The sequence below is a fragment of the Poromitra crassiceps genome (assembly GCF_964638095.1).
Source record: "Poromitra crassiceps genome assembly, chromosome: 1".
Taxonomy (NCBI): Eukaryota; Metazoa; Chordata; class Actinopteri; order Beryciformes; family Melamphaidae; genus Poromitra; species Poromitra crassiceps.
In genome coordinates this window covers 29,891,000-29,910,133 of record NC_139623.1, presented here as the reverse complement: position 1 = coordinate 29,910,133, position 19,134 = coordinate 29,891,000, and the positions used below count along the sequence as shown (strand labels likewise).

General features: G+C 41.7%; 1 protein-coding gene across 1 annotated transcript; it reads right to left on the bottom strand.

Annotated features, from left to right (window-relative positions):
• Positions 1 to 73: 73 nt before the first annotated feature.
• rnf121 (ring finger protein 121) lies at positions 74 to 18,536 on the bottom strand. The gene is made up of 9 exons (XM_083655745.1): positions 18,423 to 18,536; positions 16,357 to 16,394; positions 13,129 to 13,270; positions 10,442 to 10,596; positions 7,345 to 7,452; positions 5,697 to 5,817; positions 5,484 to 5,617; positions 4,103 to 4,204; positions 74 to 1,942 (listed from the first exon to the last, which is right to left on the bottom strand). The coding sequence occupies exons 1-9, from the start codon at positions 18,501 to 18,503 to the stop codon at positions 1,822 to 1,824; spliced, it is 1,002 nt and encodes a 333-aa protein (XP_083511871.1). The 5' UTR covers positions 18,504 to 18,536; the 3' UTR covers positions 74 to 1,821.
• Positions 18,537 to 19,134: the final 598 nt, after the last annotated feature.

Here is a 19,134-nt window from a genome sequence, read left to right as displayed (position 1 = left end):
TGTACACATGCTCTAAACCATGTGATATTTATTAACAGACATTGAAGAAAACATGTCAACAAAATAGCCAAAATGATCAAATGACCTTAGTCCTTTACAGAGCTGGTATCAGAGTTGACGGAGACAGTAGACTGTGTCCCTCTCAGACAGTTGACAATATGAGGCATATACTGGGATCAGTACTTGCAAAGAACCATCACCACTAGCCTGCCAGACACTTTTAGAACAGGACATCTGCAAACAAGAGACTGGCGCTCACTGAGCAAACTATCCAAATATAAGACAAGTCAATCTCCCACCTGGGCAATGTTAAAGGATCATTCCAGGATTCCAGTCCCCCAACCGCCCCGTCATCTGTTCTTAATCGACATCGTTTATCATCTCAGCCCATTTACTGGTAGGCATGTGTTAAAATGGGGCTCCGATTTCAGCATTGATTAGTATACAAAGTGAAAAAAAATGAAAAAAATGGGGAGCTACTTGGGAGTTTTTTAAAAACTTCAATGAAGATATATTGTGTTTTGTAACTGCTTGCACACAGATATATTACTTTGCATTAAATATTGCCTAAAAAACTCCAAGTAGCTCCTAATTTTTTTCACTTTGTATACTATTGCCTTTTGAGCTGCTTTGGTCCACACTTTCTGTGATTTCCAGCATTGATTAGTAAAAACTAATTTGTGGACGTCTGAATTTTAAAGAAATTCTCACATCAGAACAATGTCAATAAAGAAGCTTGTTAGGAAGACAATGACAGTACCATTTATCATATTCAAATGATAGAAATTGACTGAAAAGAGATATTTTATAGGGTGTCAATGCCAATATTAACCCATTAAACAAATTAAGCGGTTGGTTAAGGATGGGTGTCAATCAAGACCAGATGTGACGCAAACTAGGTAAGATGTTTAAAGATGGAGTAACTCTAGCGGTTCTTAATACAATTTTAATAACTTCAGTACACATTCTTAATCAGATACCCACATAAACATGGCCTCTTTAAAGGTAAACATTTCATTTTAAAAAGCCTGAGGAATCTTCAATTTATGTATGTGTAATATCATCACATCATTAGCATTTTTTCCCAGTTTGTGACCTGGGGTATTTCGAATTAACGTCACACGCACACATGGACATGGCAAAATTGACTATGTCAGCACTTGGAAGAACTGTCACTTGTGTATAAATTCGAGTTCTAGACACAATTTCAAACAGGTCAAAGAAGCATTTGAGACAGGAGTAACATAATTACACAATGACAACAAAAATCCACAACAAATCTAAGTTTGTGTGTTAGATGCATTTTGGAGGCACAGGGAGAAATTACTAATGTAAATTTCAATGAAAAGTTCCTCACAAAGCACCGCATGGAACTAAAGTTGTACAAGTGAATGCTAGTGAACACCACTTGACATGAGGGGAACAAAAAAAGAATCCGGTATGATCCTTTAACTACCGTACTTCTTATTGTGGAAACCAAATACATGAACAGAAACACTTAAGACATCGACTGGCAAAAAGCACCTCTATTAAATGTGAGAAGTGCTTTACTAGGCCATCAGATGAATGAATTATTCAGGTCTAACGTTGTGAAGCAAAATAATTGAACTGGGAAATTGAGACAGACATCCAAAAATCTGATTACTAGTAAAATTCAAATAAACCGTAAATACAGATACTTCGTGCCTATAAATATATACAAAAGAAGTATAGCCAGACACGTGTCATGTTGATGTTTTAGTTCATAGTTAGGCCCCCAGTCTTTTGAGCCAGTGCATTATCTTCTCCGTATGGCGCGTGTCCATTGCTGCCACAGTCGGGTCACTCCAGACCCAGGACATAGTTGATACCTTGCACAAATCCAATGATAACAGGCTGCCAGGCCACTAGGTACCGGAGCCAGTCCAACAGTTGTCCATACATGACATGCGGCCTCTCCCAGCTTAAAAGAATGGGTTAAGGAGACAAAACACATGATCCAATATCAAGCAAGCAGTCTCAATAAATGTAATCTGATGGCTGCCAGATGGTTTGTTTTCACATAACCATCTGGGAACGAGTCGCTTGGGAAACCGTTTGCAAGGGCAGGCACTGTCAAAAAATACCTGGCAGGTGATTGGATGAACCATCTGTCTATCTGACAGACAAATTGACTCTAACACATCTATCACGGGCTCACTCTTGCTGGCATCACACCAAAGCCAGCCCGTAGCTGCCTCGGAGGACGCTGATTGGTGCGATACCACTGATGGTTTGGATTCAAACCAATAGATTGGAGCGTGGCAAGATGGATTTGTCCTGTGATCGTGATGTCATGATCTTGCGTGAATCCAGCTGCCTCGGAAGGTTACACAATGGGTGACAATGGAATGAGATGTCAGTATGAGACATGTCACTACACGCCTCAGTGACCCATATGAGTCATTGTGACGAGACAAGGACAGAAATAGCATTTGGTTTCTGTGAGAGGCATTATTATTTATTGCATAGTGGAATATGGTTGTCAGGGTAGCTGGAGGTGTCACTGCTTTGAGACACAAAAAAGGAACAGAAACTTAGCTGTTATATAACCTGTAAATGTTTAATCTGCTGTCGCAGAAAGCCTGAAATATATCGGCAGAAAAATCCACCTCAACTTTACTGTCCAAACTTCCTTTACAAGGAAGACCCCTTTTTATCCTATACAAATTCACGTGTGGGTTTCCTGGACGTTGGTGGTGAAGCCTAGTCTGTGACTGGGAATTTGTTCATGTGTGGCACATGACAATGGCATTGCCCAAGTGAAGGTTTTGATACCCTCTCTACTGCATATTCTCTACTCTTTGTTTCTCTCTCTGATTTGGGGAGAGCCGTAGACTAGCACCATGCTTCCTCCGACACATGCGCAGTTGCCAGCCGCTTTTCACCTGACAGCGTCATCTTTTCACCTTCACTGTCAGGATCAGGGTTTAATATTTTTCCCGAAATGAGGCATACCGGAAAACGGGAAATTAAGCCCTCTTTCCCGGGAATCCCGGGAAATTTGTATTTTTTTTTTTATGCATCGAGGAGAAATATACCTATTTGTTCCCAACCTGACGAATGTATTATTTGGTGCCATTAATATTTATTAAGGCAAAACATCGCAATTAATGAACTTTTTAGGCTGTTTTTATGCTGTATGTAGGCTGTACCTATATGTATTAGGCTATAGTGCCGTTAGGGTTTATATAATTCACCAATCACCTGGATTGGCGTATGAATAAATCCTGTAATAGCCTAGGCTAAACATTTTCTTAGAGAGTTGTGGAAACTGCCGTGGAACTTATGGAGCCGTAAACGCGTCGATCAGCCTGTTTTCACGCTCTTTTACGCACAAGATCAATGCTGTCTGATACCTGGCACCGTGTGCTTTTTGGATATGGGCTGCTGCGCTGCCGTTTCCCGAGATTAAACCCTAGTCAGGATGTAGCACGTGGGAGGATCATGCTATTCCCACCAGTTCCCTTCCGTGCTCGAACAGGCAACCCGACCGACCAGAGGAGGCGCTAGCGCAGCGACCAGGACACACACCCTTAATCCGGCTTCCCACCCACAGACACACACGTGCCTGTATGGACGCCCGACCAGGCCGGAGCTAACACAAACCTGCGACCCTCGTGTTGGTAGGCAGGGAATCTACCACTACCCGGACGACCTACTACATATTCTCTACTAAAAGGTATCTATCTTCTTTGAGTAGTTTTGAATAAAACATTTCTATCAAACCCATATGTGTGCCTGCACATTATTACTCTGATTCTCCAACCAAATGAACAAACTGAAGCTATCCTGATGAAATCCAGTGGAGAAAAAACTAGAATGACCGCACCGCGGATATATGCCTCCTCCAACAAGTCAGCAGTCGACATCCATGTCTGTCCTGACTTTAATGTTTGAGCCAAATGTGAAGAAATTCCGTCAAAGCGTTACTGAGATATGGCGTTACCGAGCTTGAAGGCATGTGGAGGCATAAAAACACATTGTTGACTCACACCTCAGGCAAACCACGTTATGAAGACAGGAGGAACATTATGCAAAAGATAATATGTCATTGTGAGGACTAAAGAGTTAGAAAGGATACGGGTTACTAAACATCCTCTTCAGGTCCACCTTCTCTTTGCAGTAGGGGCACGTCTGCTTCTTTCCCACAATGCACCATCCTCTTATGCAGAACTCGTGGAACCTGGGCAGGGAGTTAAGGCTTGCTGTGGCAGAATGTGAGCATTATATTCATATCAACATTTTGGATATATATATATTTAAGCAATATCACACGAGAGGGAGTGCTGTTGTTGGCTAATATCGTCACGGCTGTGATTCGGTCGTAGGCACGAGGCCGCAGGCCGAGTGCCGAAGATAATCACAGCCGTGACGATATTAGACAACAACAGCACGACCTCGAGTGTGATATTGCTTTTATACAACAGTTCTATTAAACAAAGCTAATTAAAAAAAAATGACAAAAAGCGGAGAAAATATATGATTTCTCTATTTATTCCTCCGCCAACAAAAATAGTCCCCTCAGCTTTCCGCTACCAGTTGCCGAAAATGTAGCCTAATTAACTGCAGGCTGCATACTTTTGATCATACACATTGATTTGCAAGTTTCCATTTATTGTACAGCCAGTGAAATAAGAGTCTGGTGATGGCATGTTAGTTAGTTATGTTAGGAAATAAATCCATCTTTGCGCTGTCGGTAGCGTAGGTGTTACGCTTTGTGAATGACGTTCAATGTAACTTGGCTGGTGTTTGTTTTGTTGATTAGAGCAGCTGTGAAGCGTTTTGTTGATTAGAGCAGCTGTGAAGCGGAGTGATATAGCTTACCCTACACACAGTGAAGCGCCAGTGCTGTTATCGTGAAATATCAGCACTGGTAGGGTCCCTCTTGTCCAATCAAATCGCTTGGCCGGAACTAACTGTTGTGTGTATATATATATATAGTTACTGGCATTGGTTTAGTTACTGGCATGTTACTACACTGAGACAATAAATTGATGCGGAGGCCTGTTTCAACAGGTTTAGTTGGACTATATTGATGCCTGAAGGGTAAATTCTGTTTTCGTTTGAATTAAACACACATCACTTCAACTGTACAAAAGGCAGGTTTGAATGTGCCATACCTGTTTGTTCCAAGCCTTAAAACGGAGATCTAGTTCCGAAAAATGTTTTAAAAAAAAAAGAAGAAGAAAAAAAAAAGCATCTCTGGACTGCATGAACAAATAAATAGCAGGCAACAAATTGGAAGGGAAGTAGTACAGGACAGGTACAGATGAACAGACGTGAATAGTAACATAAAGGTCAAATTTATTAAAGTCAATTCCCCTTTGGGCTTGTAATAGAGGACAGGACACAGTGCATTTCCTCTGTGAAATCCCCCTACAACTTTAATCTAAACAAACAACTCTATTATGCACCTTGACCCTGTGTGGATGTTTCTGGCATATATGTCACAGGAAGGATACACATGGTTGCAAGACAGTCTGTACGTGTTCTCGATGATCCCCTCTTCACTGACATCTACGAGGATGGGCTGACCGCACACGGCACAGATGTTATCCGAAAGGTGTTTGGTCGGCATGCCAGATGCACTGTAATACTGAAGTAAAACATCATAAAAAGTACAGTATAGCTTACATCCAGTACCTTCAGCAGTGGGATACTATCTTCATACTTACCCCGACTGTTGAAGCCATGAAGTCTGCGCACATCTCTGCAAAGTCTCTTCCTAGGACTCCATAGTACAGACCATAGAACAGCAGAGAAACACCAAAGTCCATTGCATCCTCGGGCTTTATTCTGCACAGAGAAGACATTCCTTATTAGTGCGACTGTCTGGGATTCACGGCTCAGTCTAATCATGGTGCAGTGGCACTCCCTGCTCTTATTTTCTCTTTTGAGTGAGTAATGGGTCAAACATAATGTTAACTGATCCGGTTAGCTGGAGGTATTAAGTGTGTGTGTGTGTGTGTGTGTGTGTGTGTCTACAGCAGAAAAATAATCATAATATGAAATCCTTAATAATTGGCTGATGTCCAAACAAAAAACTTTGGCAAGTGTATACCTGTTGAACTAGGTCTAGTTCAACAGGTATATATATCCTTGCCAAAGCTTCATCATCGGCCATTTTGGGAGAACTTGTGTAGTTCTACGGGTCCGCTAGTATCTTATTATAATTAGAGAAGTGTCCGTGTGTGTGAGTGAGCAGAATCTTGGCCGGCCGTGGCTGTGCCGTTTTACGTACGATCGGGCTGAAACTTTCAGAGGGTGTAAAGAGCACCCGTGCGGGTAACCTGACAGAGCCAGAATTTTGAATTAGGTTATTGCCCTAATTACGTCATCAGTGATGTCATCCTTCCTGGCTGAGTGTTAACTCAGGGGGCCTAATACCGCATTCATGACAACTCGGACTGCCGTAAGTTTCAACATGGAACCTCCACCTCGCACATATTTGCTTTCACGCTGCACTTCCCACTCGAGGAGGGGGGGCACCAAACACAGGCTATAGGTTGCTATAGCAGACATCAAATTTTGTGTTAAAACGTTAACAAACGTCTTTATAATAAGTCTGTGATTACCATTAACGATACAAGTCACCATTTTGATGTGGCTATGACATCAACTCGGACAAAGCGGAGCTCTGGATGATACCCAAATTTCCGAGCTGTAATTCTGGCCTGGACGACCGTTCAATTCCCTTTTTACAGGTCGGAACCCATTTTTTCCAGCAGTCCGAGTTGTCTTGAATGGGGTAAAACTCACAGGGTCCCCACGGGTCCACTAGTTTATATAAAAGTGTTTAAACAAATGGACAGACAGATAGGCAGACAGTTAGACAGATGGAGGAGGGGGAATGCTGTGAATGTTGGATGGGATGGGGATACAGTAAAGTAGATGATAAAGGCAGAACAGCAACATCTAGTGGCCTGCAGGGGAGACTGCAGGCACTGCCGTAAGCTTCACAGAACCTCCAACACTTCAGACAGAGACAGATCCTGAAATGGCTGCAGTAGCCTACAGCCTCAAAGTGTTTTATTGTCAGTGGTGTCTGAAGGAACGGTCAATATCCACTCTGACAATTTGATCCGTTTTTAAAATAACAGCAAACACGGGTTGTCCTGTTGTTGTCCACCCCTCCACCCCCCATCATGATTAAACCTAATGATAATGTTACATAATGTCTGACAATATAAAGACTCCCAAAATGGTATGATAATTAAAATTCAAAAACGACAATGTCAAAATTTGCAGAATTGTGGAAAAGGGCAAACATTTCTAAGTTCTATTTACTAAGTGTTGCAAGAATCTAGGACTGACAATACGTACCTGAATATTAAGTTGATACCAAAGAGCGTAAACATGACGACAGTGTAGCCAACTATTCCGGTGGCGTAGCTGATCTTGTAGAGGAGGAGGAACCATTTATACACCAACCTGGTCAGGGTAGACGAAGTCATGACACACGCCAGAAAATCAGAACGCACTATGAGCCATTCAAATCCTATTAATGTAAAGATTAGGGATGGCACGATACCACTTTTTCAATTTCCGATCCGATATCCGATACCACAATCTTGAGTATCTGCCGATACCGATATCAATCCGATCCAATCTTTTTCCCTCGCTTATACAACTAAGCTGTTAATAATAAATTTACCAATGCACTTTGCTTAACCCAGCCATTTAAACAGCATGTTCAATCTGTGGAACAATATTTATTCCTTAAATCAGTGATCCTCACTATTTCTTCGATGAGAGCCGCACTGGCAGGACAAAGTCAATAGGAGAGCCACTTTTACCGCAAAACACCAAAAGCCACCCCAACGAAGCACATCTGCCTACCATTTTTTTGTTTGATTGTTTTCCACACACACACACACACACACACACACACACACACACACACACACACACACACACACAGACACTCACACACACACACACACACACACACACACACACACACATATATATACCAGTTTCCCCTAGAAAATCTTTCAGGCCTGGAGGGATTTCGAAACGTACCCCGACCGCAACGGTGGGGGCCGTCGCTGGCGACGCTGAAGTTTTAGCTAACCTGTTCACATCTATGTTCGCAATGGCATCCCAAGTATCATCATACTATTATGGGATCCGATGCGAACAATTGTATTATGGGATGTGTTTCCCAGGTAACGACACACGTTGACACGTTTTGGAACAGCGCTGCACGCTGGCACAATACTCCTAAAACCAAAATGCTTATTGTTTTGAATGATTTGGCACCTTCTATTACTGTCAACACCAGTATTGTATTGTATTGTATAAAACAAAAACAAAAAAAATCGAAAAAACCCCCAAATAATTTTTTTTGCAATTTCTTAGAGCCGCCAACTAAAGCGTCTCGCGAGCCGCGCAATGAGGAACTAGGCCTTAAATGAAGGCTATAGCCCAGAACATACGTAGACTCAGTAATGCACTAATGCTTGCTGCTTCTTTTTAAGCCTATGCACGCGTGCACACACACACACACACACATCCTTGTTACCACAGTCCCTGGTCTCCCCTACTTTCGTGTTGCGTGAAACAAGGGGCGGAGCGCAGTTCACGGATCATGGTGTTTGTAAACACGGGAACATAATCTAGTTTTATTTGGTGTTTTCAATGAAGATTTTGACTTTTGGAATCCCAAATATAATAAGAACTAACAGGAGGAGAGAACTAACTTTATCGTCGCTGAGTTGGGTGAGTGTTTATTAGCGTTAATATGCCGATCCGTTATGCAGAAAGAGCGTAGATTTGACTTCACTTCTGGGAATGGTAACGTAACCTATTATTGATTGTGATAGCATGCTGTGCTGCGCGGAATTGAATCGGCTGGCGGTGTGTTTTATGGCTCACCGGTGTCTAGTTGGAGTGAATCTGCATCTGATCTCTCTCCCTCTCTCTGTAACATTGCTGTCAGGTTTGTGTGTGATACAGTAACCATTTTATCAGGCAGGCACTCAGCGCCTGATGTTTGCGAGTTGATGTTTCCAACGCTTAAAACTAGGGGTGCACCGATCACGTTTTTTTGCCACCGATCACCTATGGGAAATATCTGCCCCACCGATCATCGACCGATGACCGATTACCGATCACCGATATATAAACTCCTCAAAGAAAGTTTGGAAACGTTATTTTAGGTCGATTATTTCTCCCCTTTAATAATACCAATTGGCATTGTATTTTATAACGTTGGAAAGCCTGATTAGTGATAGGGCTTTTTTTTATTAAAAAATAAATAAATATATATATATATATATATATATATATATATGAAAAAATCGCCGATCGCATATTTGAGGTCAATATCGGCCGATACAGATTGCTTGCCGATCGATCGGTGCACCCCTACTTAAAACACTCGCATCGTATTAAATTGCACGCAGCATTTTTCTTCCTTGAGCAACACAGCTGTGGTGACAACACACAGTGCAATCTCACTCTGTTCACATGCACGATGCTGCGGTTGTTCATCTGCGTCCGTGACGGCGCATTGCTCAAAGTTTAGTGAAACATTTAGTGATAGTTTAGGCTATGGATCGGATCGCATTCTACTTCTTTTTCCCACCAAATATCCGATCCAGTGATTTGGGCCGGATCGGCTCCGATACCGATACTGAGTATCGGATCGGACCATCCCTAGTAAAGATTTCAGAACTCTGTTAAAGGGACAATCCACATATTTTGCTTGATACAAATTTCGGTGATGAGCTTGAGCGGTCATTGCTTTGGTGTTTTGCAATCAATAGAGTACCGTGAAGATTATCTTGCTGAACACAAAATTTGCTGTTTCATAAACTTTTGTTCAGACCTTATTTCAAGTATTTAACCATAATCCCCATACAAAAATTCCATTGACTTTTACACATAGGAACTGGAACAGCTAACTTTCAGGTCTTCCGGACTCATTCCTGCGGTACTCCTATACAGATTGTGGCTTCTTAAAATTCTTCTACCTTTTTACATTTATTCCAAACAAACCACTTTTACCGCTTACTGTAAATAAACTAGATGACTGCACCTCGGATATATGCCTCCGCCAACAAGTGAGCAGTCAACATGCATGTCTGTCCAGACTTTGACGGTGGAGCCAAATGTGAAGAAATTCCGTCAGGGTGTTCCTGAGATTTGGTGTTACCGAGCTTGAAAATGGTGTTTGTGAGGTCACAGTAATCTTGACCTTTAACCACCAAAATGTAATCACTTCATCCATGAGCCCAAGTGGATGTTTGAGGCAAATCAGATGAAAGGCTGGCTATCGCCGGCGGAGGCATAAAAAACTCAATCATTCGGTGATGCAGAGGAAAAGTTGCTTGCTTATGACTTTAATTTAGAGGACAGGGTACATTAAAAACTCGGCATAACAGAACGTGCGTATAACTTTTTGTAGCGCTTTTACCTGGGTGTGGTACAGTCCAGCGGCTTGCGGGTGGCACGGAAAGAGACATATGCCGTGATGACGGAGAAGATGAACCACGTGGTCAGGAACCGCCACCAGTGAAGCTTGGTGGTGAAGTAGAGAGGAACCACCCACATCTGGAACAGAGTCACCAGCTACAAGACAGCAGAGAGACACACACATGTCAGAATGAAGACATCCATCACATACACCAGGGATAAAGAGTTAACAGCTGGGAATACAACTTTTCTGGGACAATTTTATGACACGAGTAAAAAAAAACGGCCTCAGAAATTGGTCTATATGTATAAAAAGTGCTGTCACATACTTGTGAGTCGCAACACTGTGGGTGTAACATGGGCTCAGGAAGCTTTTTCTCATTTCCACGGCACCTTTCCTGTCACTATGCGGCCTCGCCCGTAGCTCGGCTGCTGCGTGGCCTCACCTGCCCTATTGGCGCGGGAGGGTGTGTGTGTGTTGCTCACTAAATGTTATTGCATCAGTGATGTCACAATGCCAACTTGTGTGTGTGTGTGCCACCATTATATCACTGATGACATCATCAGTGTGTGTGTGTGTGTGTGTGTGTGTGTCCACCTATGACATCACTGATCAGTCTTGTCACAATGCCTCCTTGTGTGTGTGCGCCATGACATCATTTTGACATCATCATTGATGACATCACTGATGACATCCCATCATTAGCTAATTAGCCTAAATAAAAAATTCGGCTCCGCCAGGTCACCCGCACGGGTGCCCTTTACACACCCTAAAGCAGGGATACTCAACTTGCTTTGCCCGGGGGCCACTTTCGTGAAATGATAGAAGGCCAGGGGCCAGTTAATAAACAAACAATATACATTTTTCTGTAGCAGATTGTAGGTTTTTGGGGTGTCAGCCGGAGTTTAGTCAGACAATGTTGTGCACACCGGATAGTTAGTTAGGTTAAGTTAGTTAGGTTAAGTACATACATAAGTGCCTGCGTAGCAAGCAGACGGCGGTATTTGACAATTTAACAGCTAAATCATAGATTATTGAAAGATATTCCATATTCCAGACTGAAATGCTATAACAGAAGTGGAGTATTGGCCAGAATGACATGAACATTTGGACACTTATTCAGCGGGTATCTTGCATGTTGCGTTGAGGTGCCCTGTAAAAAAAAAAAATCTGCAATTCCGCAATTCCATCGTGGCCAGCGGGCCGCAAGTTGAGTATCACTGCCCTAAAGATTTCAGCCCGATCGCACGTAAAACGGCATAGCTGTGGCCAAACACAGAACTTGAAACAAACCCACATACTCAATTTTATAGATAGATAGATAGATGGTCAGTATCTTTACCCCAAACTCTTATGCAATCCCAGGAGTGCCCCTATTCAACTGAAATAATGGAGGTTGTTCATGGAAAAGCCCTGTTTGATTGTCCTGTGTCATGTAATTTAAGAAACTTTTGCCAGCACCTATACTGGCTCTGGTACTTTTAATACTGGTTGTATGAAACAATACTTATTTCAAAAGCTTTCTTTGCTGAATGAAAAAATACTCACACTATGCAATCGAATAAATCAATTTGTGTTGTATTCCAGCTCCTTTTCTAAACAGAATTAGATCATACTCAATTTCTGTTCCAAAATAAATGACCTGTGCTTCAGTATAAAACAGATAACTTTGTAAGAAAGCAACATTTGAAAACTTACACTTTGTGATGTCTTAACATCAGTGTGGCACATTTAGGTTTATCAATACCCAGCCGTAGTGTAAATGCATCAATCAAGTCTAACAAATTATTGTTAGTATAGTTGTGGAAATGAAGTTGAGTTGAACTGTGCTATTCTCAGTATCAGTGTGCATTCATCATTAGCAGTATATCTGTTATATTTAAATTGCACACAAGAGGGAGACATAGGAAAATACTGAGGAAAACACTTTTACTTCCAAGGATTGGCACAAAACCTTACTGTATTATGAGAGGAAAATGACCAAGGTGTGCAATTTAATGTAAATGGTAAATGGTAAATGGCCTGCATTTATATAGCGCTTTTATCCAAAGCGCTTTACAGTCAGTACATACATTCACCCATTCACACACCAATGGCGGCAGGTTACCACGCAGGGTGCTGGCACACCAACTGGAGCAATTTGGGGTTCAGTATCTTGCCCAAGGACACTTCGACATGCAGACTGGAGGAGCCGGGAATCGAACCACCGACCTCTTTTATCCAAAGCGATTAGTGGACGACCCGCTCTACCTCCTGAGCTACAGCCGTCCCGTGGACGTATTTTCCACAAACAAAATAAACACATTATATAAGTATACTGTTTCAAAATGCTTTATAAAACATCAAACAATCAGACCCTGCAATTTAATTTGAAATGACTGAGAAAATGACAAAGGCCTGATTTCACATTTGGAGCAGTTCATGCTCATGTTGGGAATACTGGAATCACATTTGGTAATGGTTTTAGTTCATTTTTAGCCTTGACACAGACACATAAACGTATCCACAGCATTACACATGCATGATACTGTATGAGCCTTAGCCTGTATGGATTGCATCTGTAACCATGCTGTGTAGAGTAGACTCTATTCCCATATCATTACAATTATGCCTCTGCATGATGGTATTTCTGCACTCTGCATGAGGAGCTTGAAAAAGGTTTGCTTATTGTGTGGCTTTTGTCTTACATTGTACGACTTGGGGTGCCTCTGCTTCCACTGGACCAGGACCAGCTGAGCAATGACCAGGGTGACGATCAGGATCAGCACCATCTCTGCGTGCATGGCCTCATGGCCTTTGTGTTTGGCATGCATCCTGGCATGCTCCACCCTGTGCAAAAAGGCCACATACTCAACTAATGATAAATCACTTTCAGGCACACCTTTCCTCATTCATAGTAAGGTATTTGTGTACTTAAGGCTGCACTAGGCAACATAACATGTTAGTGGCTCCACCTCCTGCTCAAGTTTCGCATCACTTCCTAGGTGTGGAGAAGTGTCCATAGAAAGCCAAAGTGAACAGCACTTCCTGCTTTTCTCCCTGTACCAACGTGTGAAAAATATGAATGGTGGTGAACGGGGCGATACGCTACCTTTTTGATCCCGTTCGAATTGTGCCACGGGAGTACACACGTCATGTTTGTCAATCTAAAAGATAACTCTGCAAGTCAAGAAAGTCGCAGTTTGTGGTAAAACTGCGGCACTATAAGTTATAAATCAGAAAGACTACGCACAACAACAAGTGACGTCTCTTACGCCAATCCATTGTTGTTGATGGTGTGATGTATAACGTGCGACACGAGATGTAGTTGATTCACAAAACTAAACCTAACGTTTCAGTTTCAGGACAAACTGCAACTTTCTTGACATGCATAGTTATCTTTTGAATTGACAAAATGTAACGTGTACCCCGTGGCACGATTCAAAACGGGATCAAAAAAGTAACGTCTGTCTCCGTTCACCACCGTTGTATTTTTTCTAACGCTGGTACAGGGAGAAAGGCAGGAAGTGACGTTCCCTTTGGCTCTCTATACCTTATCTACAGGTTCTCAATTATTTTCTATTGCAGGCAGGTGTATTTTTACATTAAAATCTTGCCTGTAGCTTTATTGAATCCCATTTAGAATGAAGGCAAGCTGCACAATCAAATGTTTTTAAATGCCTTGCAGATGTGGACTTTATTTCCTCGGTTTCCACACATGATCACTTTTAGAAGACAGCATAGTATCTTAGCGGTCTGAAAACCCAAGAGATGTAATCAAGACAAACAAAATAATGGGGAGAATATATAAAAACAGGCAATACCCAGTAGAAATGAATTAGAGTGGTCTGTTAAAAGATTCTGTTAAAAAAAACTCTCATCTGATGATGTGCAGAAGCTGCAATGAAGATGTGACACAATCCATCCAAAAGATTTGTTCACAAGTAATTTCATTCACTATTTGAGCAATCTGGGAACCCAGAGTCTATTTCGGCACGTAAATAGAGAGCCAAAGTGAAACGTCACTTCCTGCTTTCTCCCTGTACCAGCGCTGCGAAAAATATGAATGGCGGTGGACGGAGAATAAGGTTACTTTTTTGATCCCATTTGAATTGTGCCATGGGGTGCCAACGCTAATTTTGTCAATTTAAAACATAACTTTGCATGTCAAGAAAGTCACTGTTTGTCCCCAAACTGTTACACTAGAAGTTATAAATCAGAAAGACTACATACACTGTCGCCTAAGTGACGTCACTTTCTCTACCGGCAAAGTTGAAGACCGGCGACATGCCACAAGCTTCCACGAGCTATGTAGTTTTTATACGAAACTAACCGCTACGTTTCAGTTTGACGACAAACTGTGACTTTCTTGACATGCAAAGTTATGTTTTAAATTGACAAAATTTGCGTTGGCACCCCGTGGCACAATTCAAACGGGATCAAAAAAGTAACCTTATTCTCCGTCCACCGCCATTCATATTTTCCACAGCGCTGGTACAGGGAGAAAGCAGGAAGTGACGTTTCACTTTGGCTCTCTATAGACTCTGGGACAGCCGTACCTTTTTTTAAGGGTTCCTGTACAGCGCGAATCTTCTGCCCGGGACTTCCGCCTCCGCACAGTGCCGCTCTGTTGTACGGGTGAATATGAGTGTTCCGGTCCTGAACGCTAGTGAATATATTATATACACATTTTGACATTTAGCATTCAAAATAAAAGCGACGCAATGTATGTTTTTAAAAGGCACCGCTGCACGGAAGTGGAAGTCCCGGACAGAAGATCCGCACTGTACAGTAAGCCTCAAAAAAAGGTACGGCTGTCCCAGACCCAGACTCAATTTACGTGCCGAAATAGACTGGGTTCCCAGATTGCTATTTGAGTTACACACTGCCAAGGAGGACACACTAATCAAGGAAGCCAACGACCTCTAGCGCCTCCTGTCGTTGGTTGGGGCGCCTGTTCGGGGCGGAAGGGAACTGGGCTACTCGAACTGGTGGGAATAGACCAGGGGTGTCAAAAATGCAGCCCAAAGGATGACTTTTTCAAAGTGTGAAAATTGCACTGAGAAGTCCTTCAGTCCAATGTGATGCATTTGTGAAGGCTAAGAGGTACCAGGTTTCAGAAGCAAGTTAAATATTAAGTCGCCTATTCATGTTATCTGTATTAATCACTAAATGGTCGGCTATTTTCATTACCTTTGCTTGACTATAGAGAATTGCACAGTTGCCATCAATTGTAATGGGGTGTAGTGATAAATACAGAGGTGGGTAAACTATCCAAGGTGAGTAGTTTACCCACCTTGTTTGCCCTCATTGATTGATACAGTTGATCTGAAAATAGGTGAGTAAACTATCTGCCTCATTTCAAAGCGGTGGGTAAATTGCGTTTACCCTCCACTACACCCCTGATTGTAATGCACAGTACAGACAGTAGATAATGTGCTTGATGGTAGCTGAGATAACCCTACATATTTTAGGGTTGTACCTGTAATTCTTTACACTAAGATAAACAGGAACATTTTGAGGTTTTGTCATTTATAGGTTATTATTGATTATTGATTTTCATTGTCTGGCCCACTTGACACCAAATTGGGTTGCATGTGGCCCGTGGACTAAAATGAGTTTGGCACCCCTGGAATAGACCCTTATCACCGGGGCCATTTTGTGTCAAAAGGGCAGGGTAAACACAGGTGCAAGCAAAACACTAATGAGGGTTTCAAACTTCCATGATTGGAATTTGGAAGTACAATTGCGGAGAAAATGGAGGGAAAATCTGAAAAAAAAAGGAAGCCAATGTCCTAACAAGTACAAGAATTAAATTTTGTTGTGCAGAGTGGTCCATCTGTCAATCTGAGCACATTTCAGAGAGAGCAATATAATAACATTACGCTATGTATGTAAAAATGATGTGTGCATTCCAAAGACAGTAAGACACTCACCTCCACTTCTCCTCTGGTGAAAGCTTGGACAGGTCGAACTAAAGAGGGGGAACGGCAAAACCATTACTATCGATGTTTCCTCAACTAACACTAAATGAGCTGCTAAACACATCGAATAATGAAATATGAACTTTGACCTATAAAAGTTGGGGATAAAATAGTTAGTGGGACTTAAGAATGTACGAAAAGCTCACTTGATGAGAAAAACACAAAAGGTTGTAGTACCTGTGGAAGAACAGGCAAACAGCTGAGTGTGAGTGTGTGTGTGTGTGTGTGTGTGTGTGTGTGTAAACCAAAAGTTTCTCCTAGAGTTTAATGTCCCTCTACAGTTACATTCATCAGATGTTGACCATTTTGCAGTACAATGTTGTACGCTCTTGTAGAATAAGTAAGGGCCTAGTTGGGAAAACTAAATGCAACACTTTTGTTTTTCCTCCCATTTTTCATGAGTTGAATTAAAAGATCTAAGATTTTTTCTATGCACCACGAATAGCTTACTTCTCTCAGATTCTGCTCACAAATGTGTTTAGGTTAGTGTTAGCGAGCACTTCTCCTTAGCCAAAATAATCGATCCACCGGACAAGTGTGGCCTCTCAAGATGTTGATTGCACGGGTGTGCCTTGAGCTAGTCACAATAAAAGGCCACTCTAAAATGAGCAGTTTTATCACACAACACAATGCCACAGATGTTGCAAGTTGTGAGGGAGTGTGCAATTGGCATGCTGCTGACTGACTGCTTCTAACTTACTACCATAAGCCAGCCGTCTCCAATGTGTTATGCTGCCTTCAAATGGAACTTGTGAGCTTGTGTTATGACATGGTTACCACATGGAAAGTTGTGTGCACGATATTGTGAACTCAGGACGTTCAGAAAATGTCTACTCCCCAAGTCATGAATACCAGGAGGGGAGCATATGGAGTGAGTGAGTGAGTGAGTAATCAGCATCTTGATATGCCGCACCTGTCAGGTTTATCAAGGGCATCACTTAGGGTTGAAAAGTGGTGGGGAGTGACATAAGGGCTCACCTATCAAATACAAATTGGTGAGCAAAACTTAAGAGAAGTAAGCCTTTTGTGTGCATAGAAAAAGTCTTAGATCTTTTATTTCAACTCGTGAAAAATGGGCGCAAAAACAAAAGTGTTGTGTTGGTGTTTTTGTTCAGTATAGTGTGTGGTACACAAATGTTCCCTACTTACACATTTCCATCTAAACCATACATTTCGATCATCAGTGAACTACATATTATACAGTACATCTCATTTGTATTGTGTGAGCCTGTCCTGACGGAACAATTTGGCTGCAGACTTAATAAGAGTGTAATACAGCAGGCATGAAGAGAGCAGTACTGTCTGCTGCCTGTGAACGTCACACACTGGATACCTGTATGCTGGCAGTTAAAACGGTTTCATTTAATTATTAATACACTAATCTCCATCAACTGAATCTGTATTCTGTCATAGTATTACTATGCAAAGGTTCAAATGTTGATTTGCCCTATACTGGTGCTTTTCTATTTAGACATACCTACCGAAAATTAGTTTAATCCGATAGCGGAAAGGCGTGACCTTTGACTCCATCAGCCACATCAGCTTTACTTGAGGAATTTATTAACCAAGTCATAAGAACTTTATGTAAATTAATTGCCACCATGCTGGTGTGATATAGGCTACTTGATGGTGAAACAATATAGTTTGTGATGGCACGATAGTTAGCATAGCTTAAAAGCTGTCCCCGGTAGCTGTTAGCCAGCTGGTTTAGCGTCAGCTAACTGTTGACACTGAGGATGGATCGAGGGCGTTGCTCGATTGCTCTATGATTTAATCAGTAGAAAGTCGATCAAATGCACTCAATGGACGATGCACACGAAGACAGCATACCTCTGCTAGATAACAGATGGCAAACAGTGCCTAGCTGCTAACGCTAGGCTAAGCCGAGTGACAGGGAGAAAAGCCGGGGCAGAGGTCTAGAGCTCCAGAGCTCCGTGTCGGGCTTTACACGAGCCGCTGCTGCCTCTGTTTACCTCGCCGTATACAGTGTGAGCCCTGTCTGTCTGTCGCACCCTGACCTGGTTTGGTTCATCGTGATGTTCCAGTCCATGATCGTGCTCTACACCATCAACCTCCACCTCAAACACCCCTCCTGCCATCTTCCACAGGAGCGCTAGTGCGTTACTCTTCCGGGTCCATTAGCGAACATGCCATGTGTCACTTCCGCTTCTTCATTCAATCTCTTCTTTCAACATAAATGTCACTATTCTATTCTATTCTATTCTATTCTATTCTATTCTATTATATTCTATTCTATTCTATTCTATTGTGTCACTTCCGCTTCTTCATTCAATCTCTTCTTTCAACATAAATGTCACTATTCTATTTTATTTTATTTTATTTTATTTTATTTTATTTTATTTTATTTTATTTTTTATTTTTTATTTTTTATTTTTTATTTTATTCTAGTCTAGTCTATTCTAGCCTATTCTATTATATATTCCCCACCCCATATTTTGTTGTGCATTGTTCTAAATTGAATAAACTGACTTAATTGTATCTAATTTCACACTAGAAAATAAATGCACAATAGATCACAAAATGGGTTTTAATCATTCATGAGATAAAAGTTAAGCAACAACTGACTGAATTTAGCAACAGCCAAAACACAGACTATAAAATGTAGGCTATTGTTATTGAATATAGCTACCCCATGTAGTTGTGTTGCAAATGTTATGATTATAAACCCATGCTTCTTCACACCTGACTCATATAGCCTAATGAATCTCA